This window comes from Canis aureus, chromosome 37, assembly GCF_053574225.1.
Source record: "Canis aureus isolate CA01 chromosome 37, VMU_Caureus_v.1.0, whole genome shotgun sequence".
In the NCBI taxonomy this organism is placed as follows: Eukaryota; Metazoa; Chordata; class Mammalia; order Carnivora; family Canidae; genus Canis; species Canis aureus.
In genome coordinates, this window is record NC_135647.1 from 188,742 (window position 1) to 209,715 (window position 20,974).

Genomic DNA, 20,974 nt, shown 5'->3' on the forward strand with positions numbered 1-20,974 from the left:
TCTCAAATAAATGAAATCTTAAAAAAAAAAAAAAAGAATCACTATCCAAATGCATCAACAGCATAAAAGATATTGAACTTTTAGATCCAACACTATCCTTTCAAAAATAAAAAAAATAAACTCTACCCCCTGAAACTGAGAATATACTATATATTAACAAAATTGAACTTAAGTAAAAAATAAAATTTAAATTTAAAAATAATAATAAATAGGTCCTTTTGGTGCATATAAAGGGTACAGAGCAGTTTGATTCCCACTCTGCAGACCACTCACTGAGCCTCCTGAGAGGGTCTCATCCCAACAGTTTTTCCCAAGTCTGTTACCACTGTCAAATGCCAGCATTAACTGCGTAGTAAATGCCAAGCTCTGTACCAAGCCCATTACACATTGTGTTACTGTGATTTATAAGAAATATGCATTTGGTCGGTCAGAGGAGCAAAATATACTTCTCATACACTTTTGGTCTTTGTCCACAGTTCCTGGCTCACAGCTCCTAAAACCTTGGAATTTCCAGAACCATCTTTTATTGCAATATTCAGTCTCATCCTCAGGTTCTGAAATCTCTTCAGAGCCATGAAGGTGTCTTATTTATAACAGGCCCCTTCCTCCACAACTGGGTTTATGTTAACAAGGCAACTAAGCACCTAAGGATAGCACCTAAGGATGAAGGCTGTTTACCAGGGGATCCAACCACCATTAGAGGGTTGAAACACTCAGCCCCACCCCCCTGATTTCTGGGGAGGGGACTTGAAGTTGAATCAATCACTGATGGCCAATGATTTAATCAGTTGTGTCTATGTAATGAGGCTTCCATAAAAACTCAAAAGAAGGGGGAGTTCAGAGAACTTCCAGCTGGGGAACCAGAATGCTTCCACATACCACCATACTGGTCCTCAAGCTTCTTTGAAGACAGAAATCCCTTTGTTCAAGACCTCCCTTATGTATCTCTTTGTCTGGCTGTTGATTCAGATCCTTTACTATCCTTTGCAATAAATCAGTAATCTAGTGAGTCAACGGGTTTCCTGTGTTCTGTGAGCCACTCTAGAAAATTAATTGAGCCCAAGGAAAGGGTCGTGGGAACTTCTGGTTTATAGCCAGTGGGTAAGAAGCACCAGTGACAGCCTGGGTTTGGGATGGCATGTGAAGTGGAGGGCAGTCTAGTGGGTCTGAGCCTTTAACCTGTGAAATCTGATGCTGTCTCTGTGCAGATGGTGTCAGAATTGAGTTGAATTACAGTACACTCAGCTGGTGTCCAGAAAATTGGTGGCACTGTCAGGAAAACCCATACACCCCACATTAGGATTGGGTTCCAGAATCATATTACACGTTAATCCATTTAAGCCACGTGAAGTCCCATAGAACAGGCTTTTCCATCTCTTCTTCACGTGAGACTAAGATCTAAAGATAATAAGCACCTTGCCTCTGGGGGAACTAGGGTTTGAACTCATAATGACCAAGCCAAAAGCCTATGAACTGTACCAGGAACTGTCCGCCACAATGTCGGCCCTGAGGTGCTTATCAATGGTCACCAGACACACACAGATGAGTGACTTGCAATCTGGTACAAACATCTGTACCAAACCAATCAAAAGCATTTCTTGGAAATTTGGGATTTGAAGGTGCACAGTGGGGTCTGCTGGGTGAGAACATGTAAAGCCCTTAGAGTGCTGGTTGCAGCCCCAGCATCGCCCTAGAATTTCAGAAATGCACAATCCCAAGTCCCTGCCTATACTTTCTGAGTCAGAACTTGCATTTGAACAAAACTCTCAGTGTTTAAATGTAAGGTTTGCAAAGCACTGAGGTAGATGGTGGTGGCTCAGCCAAAAGGGTCTTGGGCAGATTAAAGAGTCCATATGTGATTCTGAAACACCTCAACAGTGAACTACACTGTTATCATGTAAATTTATCAGAAAGGCAACGATAGTCTAAATCAGAAACTCTGACAGTGAGATGACCACAGCCATGGTCAAATAGAGAAAAATCACAATGATTACATTGAAACATGAAATGGGGTATTTGATAAAGCTTAAAATTCAAACATTATTTGAAAAACTGCAAGAAAACTAGAAATAGTTTGATGAAGGCTCTCTATCAAGAAATCCACTATAGTCATTGTGTCTAACCAAGAGACCGTTAGTGACCTTATTCTATTCGTCACCCTTCAACAGCATGCTGGAGGCGTTGGCCCTCACAGCAGGATGCGAAATGGCAGAAGAGTTATATAGATGAGAAGGAAAGAGTCAAAACTGTTATTTTCAGATAATAAAATAATAACTTTCTAAGGAACCCTACAAATAAATAAACTATTAGAATTAATAAGAATTTGGTAAAGTTGCTGAAAACAAGATTAGTAAAATCAATATTGTTCCTTCATATCTGTAATAACCAATACGTATTGTGATTTTTTAAACGGAACGTTTATAATAGCAATGCAAGCCTTATAACTATCATAGCCTCCCCCAAAAATGTACAAATTTTATGAAGAGCAAGTTTTGTTTTTTCTTATAAAGTATTTCAGATCTATCTAAAGGTGTTCAAGGTAATGCACCACTCAAGTCCATCAAATTCTCATCTTTGGGGAACATGATTTAGTGCTCCTCCCTGTCCTCCCAGCCAGAAGGAGCTACCATGGCAAGGGTTGGGTGAGCAACAGGGTTGGGTGAAATTTATCCATCTGTGTAGCTATGATGCATTCACTCTACTGTTGCATAGTACTGTACATGAACACAGTTTGTTATCTGCTTCTGAGATTTAAACTATGCTATGCCAAACTATCATACGCATATGTGAATGTTTGTCTAGAGGGAAAATTGCCTGGTCCAAGGACGGGCATGTCATGTTACCAAACTCTTCTCTGAAAAAAATCTCAAAATCCCACTACAGGTGTAAAAAGAGATGTAAACAGCCTGAGACAGATAACACGTTTATGGAAAGGATGGTGATGTCCATCTTCTCCAAACTAATTTCCCTCTGTCCTCAAATTCAATAAAATCACAATCAGTGAAAAAAATAAAATTTAATAAAATTTAAAAATCACAATCAATGCCAATGTAATTTCAGTTAAAAGAGCACCAGGATTTAAAAAAAAAAAAGAACCTGGAAAATTGATTCTAAATTTATATGGAAGCCTAAATTCATAACTAAGATATATTTGAGAAGGAAGCTAACATGGGGGAGAGCAGTCCTAGTAGACATCACATTGCACTATGAGGCCATTGGAATAAAAAAAAATAGCACGCTGGTTCTGGGCTAAGTCAACAAAGGATGAAGATCAGAAACAAGTCCTCCAAAAAAAAAAAAAAAAAAAGAAGAAGAAACAAGTCCTCCAGTATCAGGGAACCGTTGTAGCAGAGGCACTACCACCAGACAGTAGATGGAGTCAGAAGAACTGGTTTGATACATGGAGTAAAGTAGAGTTGGTGTCTTCTTCACTCCAGATAAACCAGATATTCATGAGAACAGTAAATCTATAGAACTGGTGACAATACATATAAACACACACAGACAGTCCTGTGGTGGTGAAAGGAATCCTAAAAACACAAACCACAAAGTGAAAAGTTTATTAAGTTTATCATCAAAATCCAGGATTTCTATCGAATGAATAACACCACTGTTAAAGTGAATAAATGAGGGACATTTTCAAGCCTAAAATGAGTAAGACATTAATATGTAGAATATGTAAGAAATTCATGGAAGGAAATGAAAGGAAGATGAAAAACTGAAAGATGGGGAGAAGACATAGAAAATTTGAGAAGAGATGCATAACCTCCCAGATGGAAAAAGACAAAAATTGTTTTTTAATGAAGCATCACATGCGGCACCTGGGTGGCTCAGTTGGTTGAGTGGCCAACTCTTGATTTTGGTTCAGGCTGTGATCTCAGGTTTGTGATCTCAGGTTGTGATCTCAGGGTCACAGGATCAAGCCCCAAATTGGGCTCCATGCTCAGTGGGGAGTCTGCTACTCCTTTTCCCTCTGCTCCTCCTACCCAACTCTCCTCTTTCTCTCTCTCTCTCTCTCTCTGTCTCTCTCTCTGTCTCAAATAAATAAATAAATCTTACAAAAATGAGAGTCACTTTACGGTCATCAGATTTGCAGAGATGAGTGAGTCTGAAGATATCTACAATTGGTGTGAGGGGTCGGGAAGCAGGAATGTCCATGCCCCTCTGGTGGAAGGGTAGATGGATACGCCATCTGGGGGCGAAATCTGCTGGTCCTTAAGGAAATGGAGTGTGCAGATGCCGGCCACCCCTCCTGGCATCTGTCTTAGATGAGTCATAAGGAAAAAGCATGAGGCTATTCCTCATCGATTTTGCTCAATGTCATAGGCAGGAAGAGGTAACCTAGATATTCTTGGTCAAAAGAACGTACAATGAAACGTGGTTGACATGTTCTGGAGAACACTATTCAACAGTTAGAAGCCATGCACCAGATGTATGACTAGATCTTAAAAACCATGGGAGGGATCCCTGGGTGGCGCAGTGGTTTAGCGCCTGCCTTTGGCCCAGGGCGCGATCCTGGAGACCCGGGATCGAATCCCACGTCAGGCTCCCGGTGCATGGAGCCTGCTTCTCCCTCTGCCTGTGTCTCTGCCTCTCCCTCTCTCTCTCTGTGACTATCATAAATAAATAAAAATTTAAAAAAAAAAAAACCATGGGACACATGGGTCACAAAAAGAAAGAAGCAGAGCTCGTCCAGTACTACGTATATGTTCAGAGATACGTCTTAACCAAGGGCATCTGGAAACATTAGAGGGGAGTGACCATGAGGTGAGGAGGACGGGAAAGAGAGATGGAAAGACAGGAGAAAGTATGAATAAGACAAGAAGACCTTGCCTGGGCTGCTGCTGCCTGATGACCCATGCCCTGGAAGTCCAGGAAAAGACAGGAGTTGGAAGGAGTGGGAAAATAAAGGGCACCAATAAAACCAGGAGGCCTGCCCATAGATGGGAGATCCGCCCACATGCAAAGCAAAGCGTGTAGACCAGAGCCAGTGCGGTGGCTACAGTCCCTTCATGGGTGGCCTGCTGTAATCAGTTCTGGGCTTTGGACTGTTCCACCTGCAGACCCCACCTGGGTCCTCACAGCGACCCCTCTGATCTTGGGGCTCCTTTAGCAGATGACAATCCCTCACGTAAGCCAACAGCCTTGCATCTGTTTTGTGGAATCTCTTCTTGCCTCTGGCCTGAGGCAGACACAGCTCAGCATGCTCACATTCCCCAACACCAGCTATGCTTACGAAAGCTTGACCCCCAGGTACATGGAGCTGAGGCTCCCATGCTTGAGATAAAAACTGGTTTGACATCACAAACACTGCAACACAAAGATTTTCACATTGCCCCTGCAGTGCCATCAAGTGGATTATTTCCCTCCAGACAGCTTCTAGTCCTCAGATTTGGGCATTGGCTATGCCTAAACCTTCTTCATAAGCTTTTAAATTCCATTTTCTTTCTTTTTTATTAGCTTTATTTTTCAAAAAGATTTTAGTTGTTTATTCATGAGAAACACACACACACACACAGAGACAGAGACACAGGCAGAGGGAGAAGCAGGCTCCATGCAGGGAGCCTGATGTGGGACTCGATCCTGGATCTCCAGGATCAGGCCCTGGGCTGAAGGCGGCACTAAACCGCTGAGCTACCTGGGCTGTCCTCCATTTTCTTTTTTATACATGGCAATTTAACTTTGTCCAGGAGCCTCCATATCTGCATTTCCACACCCCTAAAGTACCTGGGCCACTCACCCTAAATTTAGTCATTCTAGAGGCTTGGAAATACAGCATAAGAGGTTCATTTGTTTTTTCTATTTCATACTCAACCCAAAAATAAAAAATAAATAAAGCTGGCTTGTCCAAAACACTAAGTCAGTGCACAGGAAGCAAAACAAACCCCATCATCCAATAATAATAATAATGGTAATATTAGTAACTCTCTGAGGGGATAGTTAGACCTGAACACCAATGTCATTCATTGAACAGTAGAGTCTGGTTCCTGAGTAAACGGGACAGGACTGGGTGACCGTCTGGGGTCACAGAGGTCCCACTAGCTTTCAGCGTTCACTAGACACAAGACCCGCGTAAGTCCAGCGGGTTCCCCACTTTATTAGGATTCTCTATAAGAAGGAAACAGGCCCCACATGTCAGAAAGGGCTGGAGGGAGAGGCAGGCACCATCAAGAGGAAGCATCTCCAGGCGCATGTCAGCACACCAGCGGTCCATTCGGAATCAGTGCGGGCCCAGCCAAGTCCTCTTCTTCCCCAGGATAACTATTTTTGAAGGTGTAGAAGTTTTTCTGGCAGTGCTGTTTTGTTCTGTTTTTCAAATACGTGCTGGCTCTGGGTCTTGCCTGTGTTCTGGGCAGTCCGGGGGTCTCCTGTGGTCAGCTGGGCAGCTCTCTGCTGTAGCGCCCCTTGCACATACCCCTTTTGCCCCTCGGGTGGGCAGGAATCTGCTTCCCAGACCTCAAAGAAGGGGAGACTGCGGGGAAGGGAGCGGCAACAGCGGAGTCCCAGGCCACCGCAGGGCGAGAGTGAGGCAGCTGGGGCGAGGCCCTTCAGGCCCTGTGAAGTGGGTCCCAGCTCAGGTGCCGCCCCCTAGCCGCCTAGCCCAGCCCCCACCCTGGCTGCACCTGCTCCCCCACCTGCACCTGCACCTGCACCTGTCCCTGGTGGTGCCCCAAGGGGCAGCCGGGGAAGCCCCAAGCCTCCAGGGCATGCTCAGAATGCAGGGGGCTGTGCGGCCTCTCCTGGTCTCTAGTGAACCTGGCCAACATCCTGTCCTCTGTCCTTGGGGAGGCCCAGGCCCGTCCTGGCGGCCTGAGGGTCCGGAGCACCGACCGGCCCCTGGAGGAGGAGAGCGGGAGGGGAGCAATGTGCCTGCAGGCGAAGGCACACCTGGTGCTCGGAGCCCCACTGTTCATTGGGCGCTGCTGCTGTGCTGCCAGGCTTGCTTCCCAAAGGGCAGCTCGGGGGCCAGCGGCAGGCGCTTGGCTGGAATGTGTTGGAAACGCAGGATGTCTGACCGCTTCGCAGCCCCCTGACTCAATCTGCGTTATAACAAGATCCCCACGTGGTTCTGCATGTTAAGTCATTAAGTCGGAGAAGCAGAATGAGCTGCTATTTGTGGAAATGGTTTCTTAACTAAGTACAAACTTCAAAGTAAATGCTATTTTTTAAAAATTAGACAATATTTGTTCAAGACCGCAGAGTCTGGCACAATGCTGGGCAGAACACACACAAAACCAACAACTGCATAAATACCTTTGAGGAAATGATATCCGTGCAAGCAAGAACACTATCAGCACATACTGTGGTGCCAGGTACTGTACTAAGCTCTTCCATGTATCCATGCATTCCTCTCGTGCCTACTTATGGGGTTGGCACTGGTGCATTTTCCATTTTAGAGGTGAGAACTGGAAGGAAAGCCTTCCTGGCTTGCCCAGTGTCTCATCACCTGCCAGCACTAGAACAGAGCCCAGCAGTCAGGCTGCAGACCCCATGTATGTAACGGCTCTGTTTGCTGCCTGGGAACTAACAGATGGAAGGCAGAATGGATCCTTGAGCCCCCAGCCATTTACCTGAGTCTGTCTCCAGATGATGTGCCAGGTTTTCTGAGGGAAGCAGAAACAGAGCAATGTGTGACTTGTTATCTCTTACAGGTGCCCCAGGGCAGCCCTGGACCCATGTGAGGACAGGGCACCTGCTCTGTGCCTTCTGCCACAGTTGCCAGACCCGCCTGGACACTCAGTACAGTGATTGTCTGAGGTAGAGAAGCTGTGCTGGGTGCCAGTCCTCCCAGCAGAGCCGGATCCCCAAGGGAGGCTCCAGGAGGGAAGACACCTGGACAGGCTGGAAAGGCAGGGGAGGGGAGGCATAAGGGAAAGTAGCAGGCGGTGGTTACCTGAGAAGGTCCTCAGCATCTCTGGGAGGAGGAGTACCTTCCTGTGCAGATCTCGGATTTTCTTGATAAGGTCAGAAGAAATGAACTCTGGACTCACAAAAGTCTTTGTCTCATACCTAGGGACAACCAGGTCCCTAATCTTATTTTCAGGATTAGAGTCAGGGTTTGTGGAGGCCGCAAGGGGCAGAGGTCATGACCCCACTTGCCTCTAGAGGACAGTGTAGTGTCACTGGAAAAAACAACCTGGGGTGTTTTAATGGAGGTTTTAATGTTCTAATGGGGTGCTGTTCACTACTAGGGAAGGGGATGGGGAGAGAAGAGATGAGAGGACACGCATGGCAGTTCTGTTCCTGCTCCTCTGCCCCCCTCTCTTGCAGCATGACTGTGACTGTGACCAGGCACAGCCCCCTACCGAGGCTCAGCTTCTGGATCTATCCAACCAGAAGACCCTCAGAGCCCTCCACATCTATGTCTCTAAACCAGTTTTTTTTTTCCCAAAGATTTTATTTATTTATTCGTGAGAGACAGAGAGACAGAGAGAGAGGCAGAGACACAGGCAGAGGGAGAAGCAGGCTCCACGCAGGGAGCCCCACGTGGGACTCAATCCCAGGTCTCCAGGATCAGGCCCTGGGCTGAAGGCGGCGCTAAATTGCTGAGCCACCAGGGCTGCCCCCATACAAGGATCCTGATGTGGGACTCGATCCTGGGACTCCAGGATCACGCCCTGAGCCAAAGGCAGACGCTCAACCGCTAAGCCACCCAGGCGCCCTTCTAAACCTGTTTGAAAGGCACATGAGATGCCTGGCGCCCTGGGCTCAGTACCTTGGGGTGTCTGACCAAGCTGAGCACTGAGAAGGCACCAGGGGCTTCAGGCGGACAAGGCCAAGGGGCCAGCATCACCACACCAGCTGCTGCCCTTACTGGTGGAAAATGGGTCACCCAGTTGGGAAAGCTCCCAGAAGGACAGGCTGGTCTCCCCGCTGCAGGATACCTCCCTTCGGAGCTACATGTCGCCTGCTGTTCAACACTGATTCAGGTACCAATAATTTCAGGAACCAAACAGATGTTCCTGCATCAGCCTAAAAACATGAGTATTGTTTATAACTTCACCTCTGGGGGCAGGGGGAAATGTATCCCTGGCACCAAACAACCCGTTTAAAAGTGAACTCTAGACCACAAACATTTAAGTGGAGGCTCTGTGTGTGTGTGTGTGTGTGTGTGTGTGAACATGATTTTGCCTTGCTGTGGGGGCAGGGAAGAGGGTGCCCTCTCCTTGAGGCTCCGTGTTCAGTGGAGCAGAGGTGACAAGGACAGAGGGCACACTCCTGGCATAAAGGAGGCAGGACTGTAGAGAAGGCCCTACCTGCTCTGGTTGACTCTGACATCCTACAAAAGAAACAGAACATGCACTCAGCATCCACTTGTCCTTCCCACCGCACACTCTGCACACTAACATAGGGACTCACAGGCTCCTCCTGCAGAGCTGTGGCTGCCTAATTTCCTATTCATCACACTGTCCTCACAGTGTGAGGGACTCTTGAGTACTCTTGAGCTACTCCCACAGTAGCTTGGGACTCTGCTCAGGTCACATAAGCTGGCTTCTCTGTCTTAGCCTCCTCTTGGAAATGTGTTCTGCCGCTGGTGTGTGGGAGGTGGTGAGTTAGCAGCCAGACTGATGTGAAACACGACTAGATGATGAGAATCACAACAGATGCTGTTTACAGAGTTCTGTCTGTGAGCCAGGGAGCACGCTATGCACCTGGCATGATTGCCTCTTATCATCTCTGCAACGGCTCCGTGAGGGACATGCTATGATTACCCCCATGGGTAGGGGTCACGAGGCTCACCAAGGTCACACGGCTGGGAGAGCCACACTCAAACCCGAGGCCCTCTGACTCCAAAGTCCTTGACGTGGATACAGTGGGTGAGCAGGCCATCCATCCTTCCTGGGTCTGCGTGTCTGTAAACTCTCTGGGCCAAAGGAACCCAACTGCTCTACTTTCTTCCCACCAGAAACAACCTGTGCTTCCCCCTCCTGCCTTTCCCCAGCATCTTCTGGCCCTCAGGGGTGTCCCCTCCTGTGCAAACCCTCCCCAAGCCCATGACTCAGTAGGCAGTCTCACCTGGAGCAGGGCACTCGCCGGCTGCTGACACTTCTCCAGCTCCTTGGCCTTGGCTCTGAGCCTGGTGACCTCCTCAGAGACCTCTGAGATGTATTCATCTCTCTCTCCTGCCAGATCTGCAGCTCCAGCTCCCTAAGCTGGGCCACCAGGACATCCTGCTGCTCCACCAGCTCCTGCCGCAGCATCTCGAACATTGCTGCTACCTACCGCTTCTTGCCATCAATCTGAGTCTGTAAGGGGTAGACAGACAGACAGACATGGCCAGAAGCTGGTCATAGTGTAAGAAATTGGTGTCAGGAAGATCACCTATATATTCACTATTCAGACAGGGAGTAACCAGCTCTCTCACGTACTGAGGTGGAGGCAGACAGGTCTCAGAATAACCTCACCCGTAATGCGGGCTCCGCTCTCATTGGACCTAGACATGTAACAATGCCACCGTGCATCTGCAGAGCCTTCCTCATCTCCAAGGCCACCCTTCCCTCAAGCCAGGTCACTAATCAGGGAGCCATGAAGCAAAAGAAAGCTGTGGTCAGAGCTGTCACGGAGAGCATGGCACTGCTCTCAGCCCCCAAGGTTGCCTTCTGCATGGCATACTTTGAAGGGAGCAGAGACCGCTGGAGGTCTTTTCCTGGTCCCACACTCTACTCCTGTGGTCAGTGCCCCAGGGATTCTCTTACTGCAATGTCTCTCCTGGGTAGCCATGTGGCTCAGAAATAGAGATGGCAGTGAGCCAGAGAGCCACAGCACTCACCCACAGTGCTCAGGGCCGGCCTCAGATCAGGACTAGACCAGAGAACTTCCCATCTGAAGGCAGTGCTTCCCAGCAAACAGACTGGGATGGGAACAGCGGCCCAGGTCAAGAGACCCAGGTCCTAGGGGCGCCTGGGTGGCTTTGTCACTTAAGCATCTGACTCTTGATTTTGGCTCAGGTTGTGATCTCAAGGTCATGGGATTGAGCCCACGTTGGGCTCTGAGCTTAGCGGGGAGTCTGCTTGGGATTCTCTGTCTCTGCCTCTTCCTGTTCACTCTCTCTCTAAAATAAATAAATCTTAGAGAGAGAGAGAGAGAGAGAGAGAGACCCAGGCTCTAGCCATGTCATCATGACCTCGGCTCTGTGGCCTTGGCAGTAGTCACGTTCCCAGACCTGTTCTCTGCTCTGTAAGGTGGCTGATAAGATGGTTGTGGACGGTGTATCAGAACCACATCCAAAAAATAAAAAAATAAAATAAAAATAAAAATAAAAAAAGAACCACATCCAGCTGTGATGTGGGACTGGGACTCCACAACCTTGGCCCAGATGCCCTTGGGCAGAAGTAGGGAAGTGAAGAGAATATCTTTCCCAATGGGCAAAAGTGCCAGAAACAAGCTTCCCCGGAGTCTGATAAGAAAACCCCCAAAAGAGGGATGCTGGAGTGGCTCAGCGGTCGAGCATCTGCCTTTGGCTCAGATCATGACCCCATAACCCCAGGATCAAGTCCCACATTGGGCTCTCTGCATGGAGCCTGCTTTTCCCTCTGCCTCTGTCTCTGCCTCTCTCTCTGTGTGTGTCTCTCATGAATAAATAAATAAAATCTTAAAAAAAAAATTAAAAAGTTAAAAAAAAAAGAAAACCTCCAAAAGAGAAGGAGGCCAGGACTGGGGGGATGGTGTCCCCAAGCACAGAAAGGCCATGTCCAGCTCCCCATCATCCAGACCCTTGGCCCATTCCCTTCACTGTGGATGACAGCACACAGTCCACCCATGCAGGCCCAAGGGGAAGCCTTGCTCCTTACCTAGTAGGGCTGAATGGCTGCGTCCAGGACCCCCTTGGTGTGGCCATGGTGGTCAGGACCCTCCCAAAAGAGCACACAGAGGAGCTATGTGTCGGTCTCACAGAAGAAGTAAATCTTCTCTCCATGTTCCTCATAGTATGTGTCTCCAAGCAGGCCCAGTGGCACTGGCACCATGGGTGTCTTTGGGCGCTCCTGGTTCTTGCAGCATGGACAAAGCAGGACCTCGCAGGATGGCTGGGCCCCCATCTGGGAGGGCAGGAGGAGGCACGGCCAGCAGAGGGCATGTCCACAGAGGGCAATTACTGCATCCCTGAGGGGTCTCCTGGCGGGAAGGGCTGGAAAGCATCATGGTACCTCCCCAGCCTGTCCAGGGAGGCCTCTGCCTCTGGCCATGGAAGTCCTCTCTCCCTGAACTCATTCACTTTGGCGTGAGTCATGGAGGGAACATCATGGGTAGCTGAGAGAGAAGACAACAGGAAAGTCCCAGTGGGGATGCCACCCAGCTCTACCTCTTAACATTTCCCGAGCCCGAGCTGAGCCAGGACCACCACACTTCAGCTGAGTAGGTTCAAACTCCAGGATGGCTCCCATTACCTAGCACTTCCCAGCAGTGGCCTGGTCAGCCCATCCGCCACTCCTCCATGTCCTTCTGGTCCCTAGGGTGGACTTCATGGCCCCCAGCGTGCCATGAAGTCACAGGGAAGTGGATTTTCCTGGAACACTTCCTGTGACCACTGTGGGGTGGAGAGCGTTCGGAGAGCAAGGAGCAGGTGGGAGCCAGGAGCTCTGATTATAAGGTGTGAGCTGTGCCTGCGGCGGCAAAGTCCAGACTGCCATGGGAGGCGCCCCAGGGCCCCTCCTCTGCCTCCCTATGGGGCTCACCCCACCTGCCTGGCCCAGCCTCCTGAACCCCAAACAGAAACAGGGTGATGCTGGGTCACGCTGCACTTTAATTTCAGTCTTTAACCTCAGGTGGGAGAAGGCAAGAAATTATAATACAAATGATTTCTGTTAATGAAATGTAGAAAACTCAGCCCAAAAGATCAAGGGTAGAATAAGCATATTTAGGAGAACTTAGTATTTTCATATTATTACAGCCAATCTGGCAAGAACCCTTTAGAACAGTTAGGACGATGTTCATTTTCCAGATGAAGGCATGTGAAGGGCCAGAGAGTGAGGCTAGCTAGCTCTAGGGTGGAGAGGAGTCTCTGAGCTTCCCAGCCCTATGCTGTCCCCATGCCCTGTGCTCTCCCCACACTGACCCCATGCCCACGGAAGACCCCACAGCCACAGTCCTATTCCTGTCCCTGCATCTGTGGACAAGCCAAACACCCAGTCCTGCACCCAGCGATCAGTGCTGCATGGTTTCACCACCTCTTCACCTCTGTGGTTCGGTGTACCCTCTTTGTACCCACCCCCCCACCCCCCCACCTGACCTTCATGGGCCAAACAAGGGCCCATGGCTGGTTCCTGCTGAGATCTCAAAGACATAGCACCATTAGGACAAATGCAAAATGTTTCATGATGCATTCCTAGACTGAGCACATGGTGATGTGATAATTTGGGGGGCTAAATAAACTATGATAATGAACTTCATTTAGTAAAATATAGTTACCAGCAAACTTCAGCTGAATCCAGGGCTCACGTTGTGTTTCTGTTTGACAACAGGGCTAGGATGCTCAGACCTGAGTGCAAGTGTGTGTCTGCCCCCACCCAGCATCCACATGGAGTGGCCGCCTGCCCATGCCTTTGAGCACAGGCACCTTATCTGGGAGTGCACGCTGCCCTACCTGCAGACCCGCCAGCCCTGGGCCTGCTGATACCTGCAATCTGCCCGCACAGCCGGCAGCTGCAGGGGGGCCAGGGTGGCGGCTCTGCTCCCCAACCCACTGTCCCTCCCATCCAGAGGAAGGTCCATGTCCTCAACGGTGCGCGGCTGAGATACTGCCCCGTCCTTCCCAATGCATGTCTGCGGACGGACGGATGGACAGGAAGACACACGCAGCCGCCCAGAGAGTAGCCACATCGTGTGGGTATGCTGTGGCCCCATCTCCCTCCCAGACAGCGTGCACATGTTCCTGAGGGAGGAGGACAGAAGAACCCTGGTGTGCAAGTGTGAGTGTGAGTGTGTGCACGACCACAGGCATGTGCATTTAAGACGTGCTCGTGCCTGGGTGTGTGCACACATGTTTGTGTATCCTCTCCCCCAGCCCTGCCCCTCAGCCACGCACTGACGCTGGCCGTGAGGACCTCCCGGGCCAGGTGGTACCATGGCATCTGTGAGCAGCCTGGCCGACGAAGTCAGCTGCCCCATCTGCCAGGGCACGCTAAGGGAGCCAGTAACCGTTGACTGCGGCCACAACTACTGCCGGGCCTGCCTCACCCGCTACTGTGAGATCCCGGGCCCTGACCCCAACGAGCCCCTCCACTGCCCCCTATGCAAGGAGCCTTTCCGCCTGGGGGGCTTCCGGCCCAACTGGCAGCTGGCCAGCGTGGTGGAGAATATTGAGCGCCTTACGCTGGTGTCCACGCTGGGCTCAGACCAGGAGGACGTCTGCCAGGAGCATGGGGAGAAGATCTACTTCTTCTGTGAGGACGATGAGGCGCAGTTGTGTGTGGTGTGCCGGGAGGCCCAGGAGCACCAGGCCCACACCGTGCGCTTCCTGGACGAGGCAGCAGGGCCCTACAGGGTAGGACACGGGCCACTGGGGGTCCCTGGGCGCAGGCACGCCCTCCTTCCTGCCTCTCCTCAGGCAGCCGACCCAGGGGTGGGGACCGCATGTATGCTCAGGGCTCTCCGTGTTGCTCACAGATGGCCAGCACATACAGAAGCTCAGCAGGGTGTGGAATGGTTGAGTGACCACAGTGGGTCAGGGGTCTGAGGATGTTGGAGTCATGTCTGGGGGTGGACTGCACAAACAGCAGGGAGTGTGCATGGACGTTCACCCAGTTGTGTGCATTTGGTGTCATGGGGTGGGGAGCGTGTGTGTGCTCGTGTTTGTGGATACTTCAGCGTTCAAAATCACGGAGGGGAAACATAATGTGCAATTGTGTCTATCATCAGCCACGTGCTCCTCTTAGTCATGTACTCACTGCGCTGTGATACAAGTGGGGTCTGTCTGGACATGTTAGTTCACTAGCATTTGACGGTGAGGGCAGGTATCTCTGGATGCCCCTATGTGGACCTCCATGCATCTGTCCCTGATCCTGACTCTTCTAGAGTGGACAGTTTTTAAAACAGTGTATTGACCACTTTAATATTATGTAAGCCTCTCCTCCCATCTGGAACCTGACAGATTCTTGTCACAAGAGAGGACTGTTTGCACGCATGCCTTCTGAGACATGTCAGAAAGTTGGGGTGCTTTCAGAGAAGGGCGTGTCAGGCTCCAAACATGGCCCAAACAGATCTAATTAGGGTCTTCAGCGTGAAGACAGCAGGGCGCGGGTGGGAAACTGAGTAGCAGCTTGTGCCGGCCTGGGCGGAGGGGACGGCTCAGGGCTCAGGGGATCAGCGTTTCCAGAGAGCAAAGCTGGAAGGAAGAGAGTTGGGGAGAGCAGCCTGCCAGGACGTTAGGACTGGCACGGTCAGCGTGGGCAGGGGTCCCGTCCTCAGGGCTGTCCACCCCAGAGGCAGAGACCCCCATGCACAAGCCATTGTTTCCTACTCTGTCCCTCCAGGAGCAAATACAGAAGTGTCTTGAGTGTCTGAGAAGAGAGAGAGAGGAGATTCAAAGAATCCAGTCGAGAGAAAACCAGCGGATACAAGTCCTCCTAGTAGGTCGCTGTCCCTTCCCTGGACCATGTCCCCGCGGAGCATGTGGGGCTGAGAGGTCACTCTGAGGTCGTGCCTGGGCTCCCACAGTAACCAGCTTTGTGACCTCAAGCCAGTCTCTGGCCTCCGTATTGCAGCGAAGCAGACACTACAAGTCTCCCTCCTCCCCAAGTCACTGTAATGTGTAGTGTGTTTGTGCCCCTAAAGCAACCTCGTGCAAGACAAGAGGTGTGCTGTCCCCACTGTCTCCTGGGCAGCTCCCGGCCTGAGCCACAGGCTTCTGGAAGCTCCCACAGAGGGGCTGGGGCCACGCCGGGCAGTCAGCCCCCAGAAGCAGCTTGGTGGGTGGAGGGGATGCCATTCTGTCCGGGCACCTGGGGCTGCTGGAGGCTCGGATTTTCCACTGAAACGTGGAGGACGTGAACCTGGGCCCGGCAAGGGCGGGGGGGTGGCAGAAGGAAGGGGGGAGGAGGAGGCATAACTCCCTCCTGGCCTCCACCCTGCCCCACAGTGCCAGGTGGCCACCAAAAGACAAAAAGTGATTTTCGAGTTTGCACATCTGAGTCAGTTCCTGGAGGAGCAGCAGAGCGTCCTTTTAGCTGAGCTGGAGAAGCTGGATGGCGACATCCTGAAGCAACGGGATGTCTTTGACGCCCTGGTCAGTGAGGAGATCTGCCGGTTTAGCACCCTGGTGGCCGAGCTGGAGGAGAAGCTGGCGAGGCCCGCCAGGGAGCTGCTGATGGTGAGCCCCGCCCGCCCTGCCCGCCCTTCCAGCACCGTCACGGTCCCAGCTGCCCCCTCCACGCACGTGTCCCTGCCTCCTGGACGGTCCCCCAGCCACGCTGTCCCTGGGCTCTGGCTGTCCCTCCCACCATCCATAAAACAGGGAGGACACCGTCCTTATCAACCTCTCAGGGTTTGGGGAGGGTCCAAAGGAAAAATACAGTACAAAGTAGCACTTTGAAAACATTGCCAGCTATTTCCAAGGCATGCTATTCTGCATCACGGGCCACCAGTGGCAGGCACTTCTCCCGGTGCATGTCATCTCCTTCCCTGGAGGGACGATATGAGGGTCCCAGCAAGGCCTGGGAATGGCGGCGTGACATGGGGTGGGGGGGTGCCCACTCGTGGTTCACTGGATGGAGGTGTGGGGGGACCCGCATGGGATGCGCCTTGGCCTCCAGCAGGTGTGCAAGTCACTTCACTGCATGGACCATGAAATAAAGGGCTTGGCCTCCATGATCCCGGACGCCTTGCCAACCCTACAATTCTGGGACTCCAGGACCCCATATGGGAACCCCAGGTTTGTGTTCTCTGAACTCCTGCTCCCCCCATTTCTCCTAGGGCGTCAGAAGCACTCTGATAAGGTGAGCCACACGCCTATCCTCACGCATACCTTGGCACATGTCGCTGCCCACACGCCGATGGCATTGTCACACCCAGGCTCATGGTCCACCTGAACCCCTCATGCCCTCCAACCATATCTGCCAGCAGTGGACCAGGTGTGGGTGGTGGGCCCATCCCAGAGGAAGTATGTCCGCCTGTGGGAGCGGGGACCTCTGTGCCCAGCTGAGTCTGGGGACATTGCGAAGGGCGGGGGGCTTCCCAAACCCTGCTCTTCCTGTACCCTAGGAGTGAAACCAGAAAGTGCCGAAAGCCAGAGGCTGTGTCTCAGGAGCTGGGCCAGAGAATTCGGGACTTCCCCCAGCGGGTCCTGCCACTGCGCAGGGAGGTGACGACGTTTCTGGGTAAGAGGTCCAGTGCCCCGGGCACAGCAGCCCAAGCTGCAGGGACTTTGGGCTAGTTCCCTTCCCACTCCCTCCTTCCCTTTACATCTTTATAAAATCCGGATGTCAGGATCATGCGATAAGTGAAGAGAGAATAAAGACGAAGATTTCAGAAAATATTTAACTGATATGAAAAATAATCAAACAAATAAATCTGATCCCTTGACATTGAACATCAAAATTAATGATTAACAAAACTTGCCATTCTCAACGATTTACAAAATCTACAAAACTTGCCATTCTCAATGATTTACAAAATCTACAAAATCTATTATACACCTATAATACATGACATTTCTGATGATGAACAATGTTAATAACCAGGAACAGCATTTCTCTTGGCCTTGTGGCAGCTTATGTCTCTTCCCCTCCTTCTCCCCTCCCCTCCCCCTCCTCCTTGTCCTTCTCCCTCCCCCTCCCTCTCTCACTTTCCTTGGCTCTCTCCCTCTCCCTCCCCCTCTCCCCTTGGGAGAGCTCAAGCCCCAAGCCCCATCCTCCCTCCTCCCCTTGCCCCTCCTCTCTCCTCTCTCTCTCTCTCTCTCTCTCTCCCCTCCGTCCCCCTCCCCCTCCCTCCTTCCCTTCCCCTCCTTCCTCCGCTCTTCTCTCTCTCTCTCTCTCTCTCTCTCTCTCTCTCTCTCTCTCACCATCTGTCTGCTGCTACAGGTGAGAGGTCCCTGCAGGGGCTCTTCCCACTTTCCTAGAACAGCCGCTGGTGGTAGGAAAGGCTGTGAATGCCAGGAAATGAGTCAGGCAGTGGCTCTCTGCCAGCACACACTGTGACATCATGAATGGTGCCGGGTCATTTCTAAAGAGCCCACCCACAGAACTGTGGCCCCGGAAGAGGCCTCCATGCACTCCCAGTCCTGCAAGTATCCCCCGCGGTCCGGCATGGAAGGTCATTTTACTATCATCCAAGCTGACCTTTGTTCCAAGACTTATTTCCAAGAAGGATAAGAAATCTATTCATCTGGTAGAGTTTCTGGAGCATTTGTTCTGTCTCCGTGTTACAGAGTGCACATCCCTGAGGCCGAGCAGGGGTCAAGGACACCACCTGCCTGCCCCAGGGATGCACGGCAGCCACTGAAGCAGACATGAGTGTTGCAGGTGTTCCCAGGACAGTGATACAAGCTCAAGCCCAGAACCCCTGTCTGGAGGGCCTGGCTCTGCCCTCTCCGTCCCTTCCTTCAAGGGATCAGTTTTCTCATCAGTAAAGGTTTTTTCGTTTTGTAAGACTGAGGAGGTCTCATCCTTTTCTGTATCCTCTTTACAGAGAAACTCTGCTTCGAGCTGGACTATGAGCCAGGTGAGCCTACCTATGCCAGGGTGCGCGGGAGCAAGAAATCCAAACTTCTCAGGGCTCTGGGGCAGGCTCTGTGTCATCCCCACCCATACACACCTGACCAGGCAAGAGGCCCTCCTCCCCATCATGTGCACATGATGGGCGGGGTGAAGGTGTTGTCAGAACAGGTCAGGGTCCATCAGGAAGGGCTTCCTGGAGGAGGCAACTTTGATCTGCGATTAGATCACACTGTTGGGATCCTAGGGAACTGTAGTCCCCTCAGGTGGAGTTTCTCAGGGATGGGAGGGTACGGTCAGCCAAAGACCCCTCTCTGGGAGCCAGCGCTGCTGTAAGAGCTTCTCTGACGGGGCGCATGTGTGGATTTCTTTGTGTCTTGGCCTAAGGACAGTAACAGCCACACAATGCAGGGGTTTATGGAGGCCTTTGAGGTTATGACCCCGATGACTTTAAAAACGACAGAGGCAAAAAAAAAAACAACAAAAAAAAACCCAACAGAGGCAATGGGGATAACCTGCAGACAAGCCTGACAGCTGGCAGGGAGCAGACCGTGAACGAGCCATGGGGTTTGGAGTGGAGGGCATCTCAGGTCGGACATGGGGGGAAGACGGGTGTTGGCAGCCACAAGCCAGAGTAGGCAGGTATGGCCTGGGGTGACCACCCAGAGCTGACAGTGGGACATGGGGGAGCTAAGGCATCCCGTGGCAGGCAGCGTGAGCACCAGTCCACAGTGAGCGCAAATGGCCCGGACTGTTTGGGGTGGTCTGAGATGGAGTCAGCTCCGGTATGCCTAGCAGGTGCCCAGGTGAACCCGTCCTGCTGTGCCACCCGGACTCTGCCAGTCACTGGCAGGTGCGAGACACAGGGCTCACGGGCTTCCTGGCATCCATGTCCCTCTCGGTTTTTGCACAGCTCCCATTTCCCTAGACCCGCAGACATCACACCCCAAGCTCCTCCTGTCTGAGGACCACCGACGGGCTCAGTTCTCCTACAAATGGCAGAACTCACCAGACAACAGCCAGCGTTTCGACCGGGCGACCTGCGTCCTGGCGCACGGCGGCTTCACAGAGGGGAGACACACATGGATGGTGATGGTGGACCTGGCCCACGGGGGCAGCTGCACGGTGGGCGTGGTGCGAGAGGATGTGAAGCGCAAGGGGGAGCTGAAGCTGAGGCCTGAGGAAGGCGTGTGGGCCGTGAGGCTGGCCTGGGGCTTTGTCTCTGCCCTGGGCTCCTTCCCCATGAGACTGGCCCTGCAGGAGCAGCCCCGCCAGGTGCGTGTGACCCTCGACTACGAGGTGGGCTGGGTGACCTTTGTCAACGCCGTCAGCCAGGAGCCCATCTATACCTTCACAACGTCCTTCACCCAAAAGGTCTTTCCCTTCTTCGGGCTCTGGGGCCGAGGGTCCAGCTTCTCCCTGAGCCCCTGAGAAGGTGCAGTCACCTGAGGCAGGTACTTGGCTCGGAGGAGGGCTACTCAGACTCACACCCCCTGTGCCACCTGGGGGCAGGGACAGAAACAGAGCACACTCAGGACTTGACAAGGACCAGCTGGGGTGATCCCTGGTCTGCCCACCAGGGCACGGCTGGGGGTCCAGGGATGCGGGCCTGCCAGCATCCTCACCACCATCCCCAGTGGAGCAGGAGCAGCCACTAGATGAGCGTCCTGGGTTAGGAGCCAGAGGGCCAGCCTATGGCCCACCAACTGTGTGACCTTAGGCAAGGCACCTATCTTCATTATGTCTTCTTCCAGAAAAATGAGAGTTCACTCACTTGTACCTTCAAGAAACATTTATTGTGTGCGACCATGAGCCAAGCAGGATGGGAGCCCCTGGTGGTGTGAAAACGGAAAGGAAATGTGTTGGGTGTTGGGTGTCCAGAGGGAGTCATGGACAGGGGCATAACAGGTGCTGGGCAGAGGTAGCCCTGGGGTCAGGGAGCTCAGCAGGAGGGGCCCAGTATGGCAGGGTGGGGGGGTAGGGGGGTGGGGGGGTGTTGTTCTGAGTAAGAGAGGAGAGCCTTGAGTAAGGGCACAGAAGCCCCCGGCAAGCGATCATTGTCCTTGGAATGTGCACTGAGGCCTGGACCCCACTTCCCCTTGCAAACTACCTGTCTGGGGTCGAGAAGGGGTGATAGGCAGGGGAGAGGCTGCAGTGTTGCAGAGCCCGGTGGGGGTGGCAGGCCTGGTGACCCGGTGACCTGGTGACCCATCTGGGGGACGGGCTGTAGGAAAGAAAGCACTAGGACGGTCGGAGGCCTTGGGGCCCTCCGGAGCCTTGGACAAGCTCTCGTGCTGCTGCCTGGAATTCAGAGAGGATGCAGTCGC

At 52.0% G+C, this 20,974-nt stretch overlaps 1 protein-coding gene, 1 long non-coding RNA gene and 1 pseudogene across 6 annotated transcripts; 1 reads left to right on the plus strand and 2 right to left on the minus strand.

Annotated features, from left to right (window-relative positions):
- Positions 1–6,568: 6,568 nt before the first annotated feature.
- On the minus strand, positions 6,569–10,481 carry LOC144306444 (uncharacterized; annotated as a pseudogene). Its single transcript, XR_013373557.1, has 6 exons — positions 10,407–10,481; positions 10,018–10,247; positions 9,258–9,280; positions 7,895–8,010; positions 7,572–7,604; positions 6,569–7,069 (listed from the first exon to the last, which is right to left on the minus strand). The product of XR_013373557.1 is annotated as an uncharacterized LOC144306444 (transcript).
- Positions 10,482–13,656: 3,175 nt separating this feature from the next.
- LOC144306371 (tripartite motif-containing protein 10-like) lies at positions 13,657–20,426 on the plus strand. Of its 4 annotated transcripts, none has more exons than XM_077885801.1 (8): positions 13,657–13,913; positions 14,003–14,482; positions 15,471–15,566; positions 16,076–16,306; positions 16,749–16,867; positions 17,197–17,312; positions 18,622–18,654; positions 19,561–20,426. In XM_077885801.1, exons 2-8 carry the CDS (start codon positions 14,063–14,065, stop codon positions 20,076–20,078), a joined length of 1,533 nt encoding a protein of 510 aa, XP_077741927.1. In that variant the 5' UTR covers positions 13,657–13,913; positions 14,003–14,062; the 3' UTR covers positions 20,079–20,426. The 4 variants fall into 4 exon arrangements, with proteins under 4 accessions (XP_077741927.1, XP_077741930.1, XP_077741928.1 ...); XM_077885804.1 differs by having other exon boundaries at positions 16,752–16,867; XM_077885802.1 differs by having other exon boundaries at positions 13,657–13,907.
- LOC144306373 (uncharacterized) lies at positions 16,366–18,097 on the minus strand. Its single transcript, XR_013373434.1, has 3 exons — positions 17,996–18,097; positions 16,961–17,192; positions 16,366–16,617 (listed from the first exon to the last, which is right to left on the minus strand). It is a non-coding gene; the product is annotated as an uncharacterized LOC144306373 (long non-coding RNA).
- Positions 20,427–20,974: the final 548 nt, after the last annotated feature.

Bases quoted from the DNA above. Each gene is read 5' to 3' on its own strand.
- LOC144306371 (XM_077885801.1), top strand. From the start codon at position 14,063: ATGGCATCTGTGAGCAGCCTGGCCGACGAAGTCAGCTGCCCCATCTGC. The intron at 14,483-15,470 runs GTAGGACACGGG...CTGTCCCTCCAG, and splicing joins AGGCAGCAGGGCCCTACAGG to GAGCAAATACAGAAGTGTCT. The intron at 18,655-19,560 runs GTGAGCCTACCT...GTTTTTGCACAG, and splicing joins CGAGCTGGACTATGAGCCAG to CTCCCATTTCCCTAGACCCG.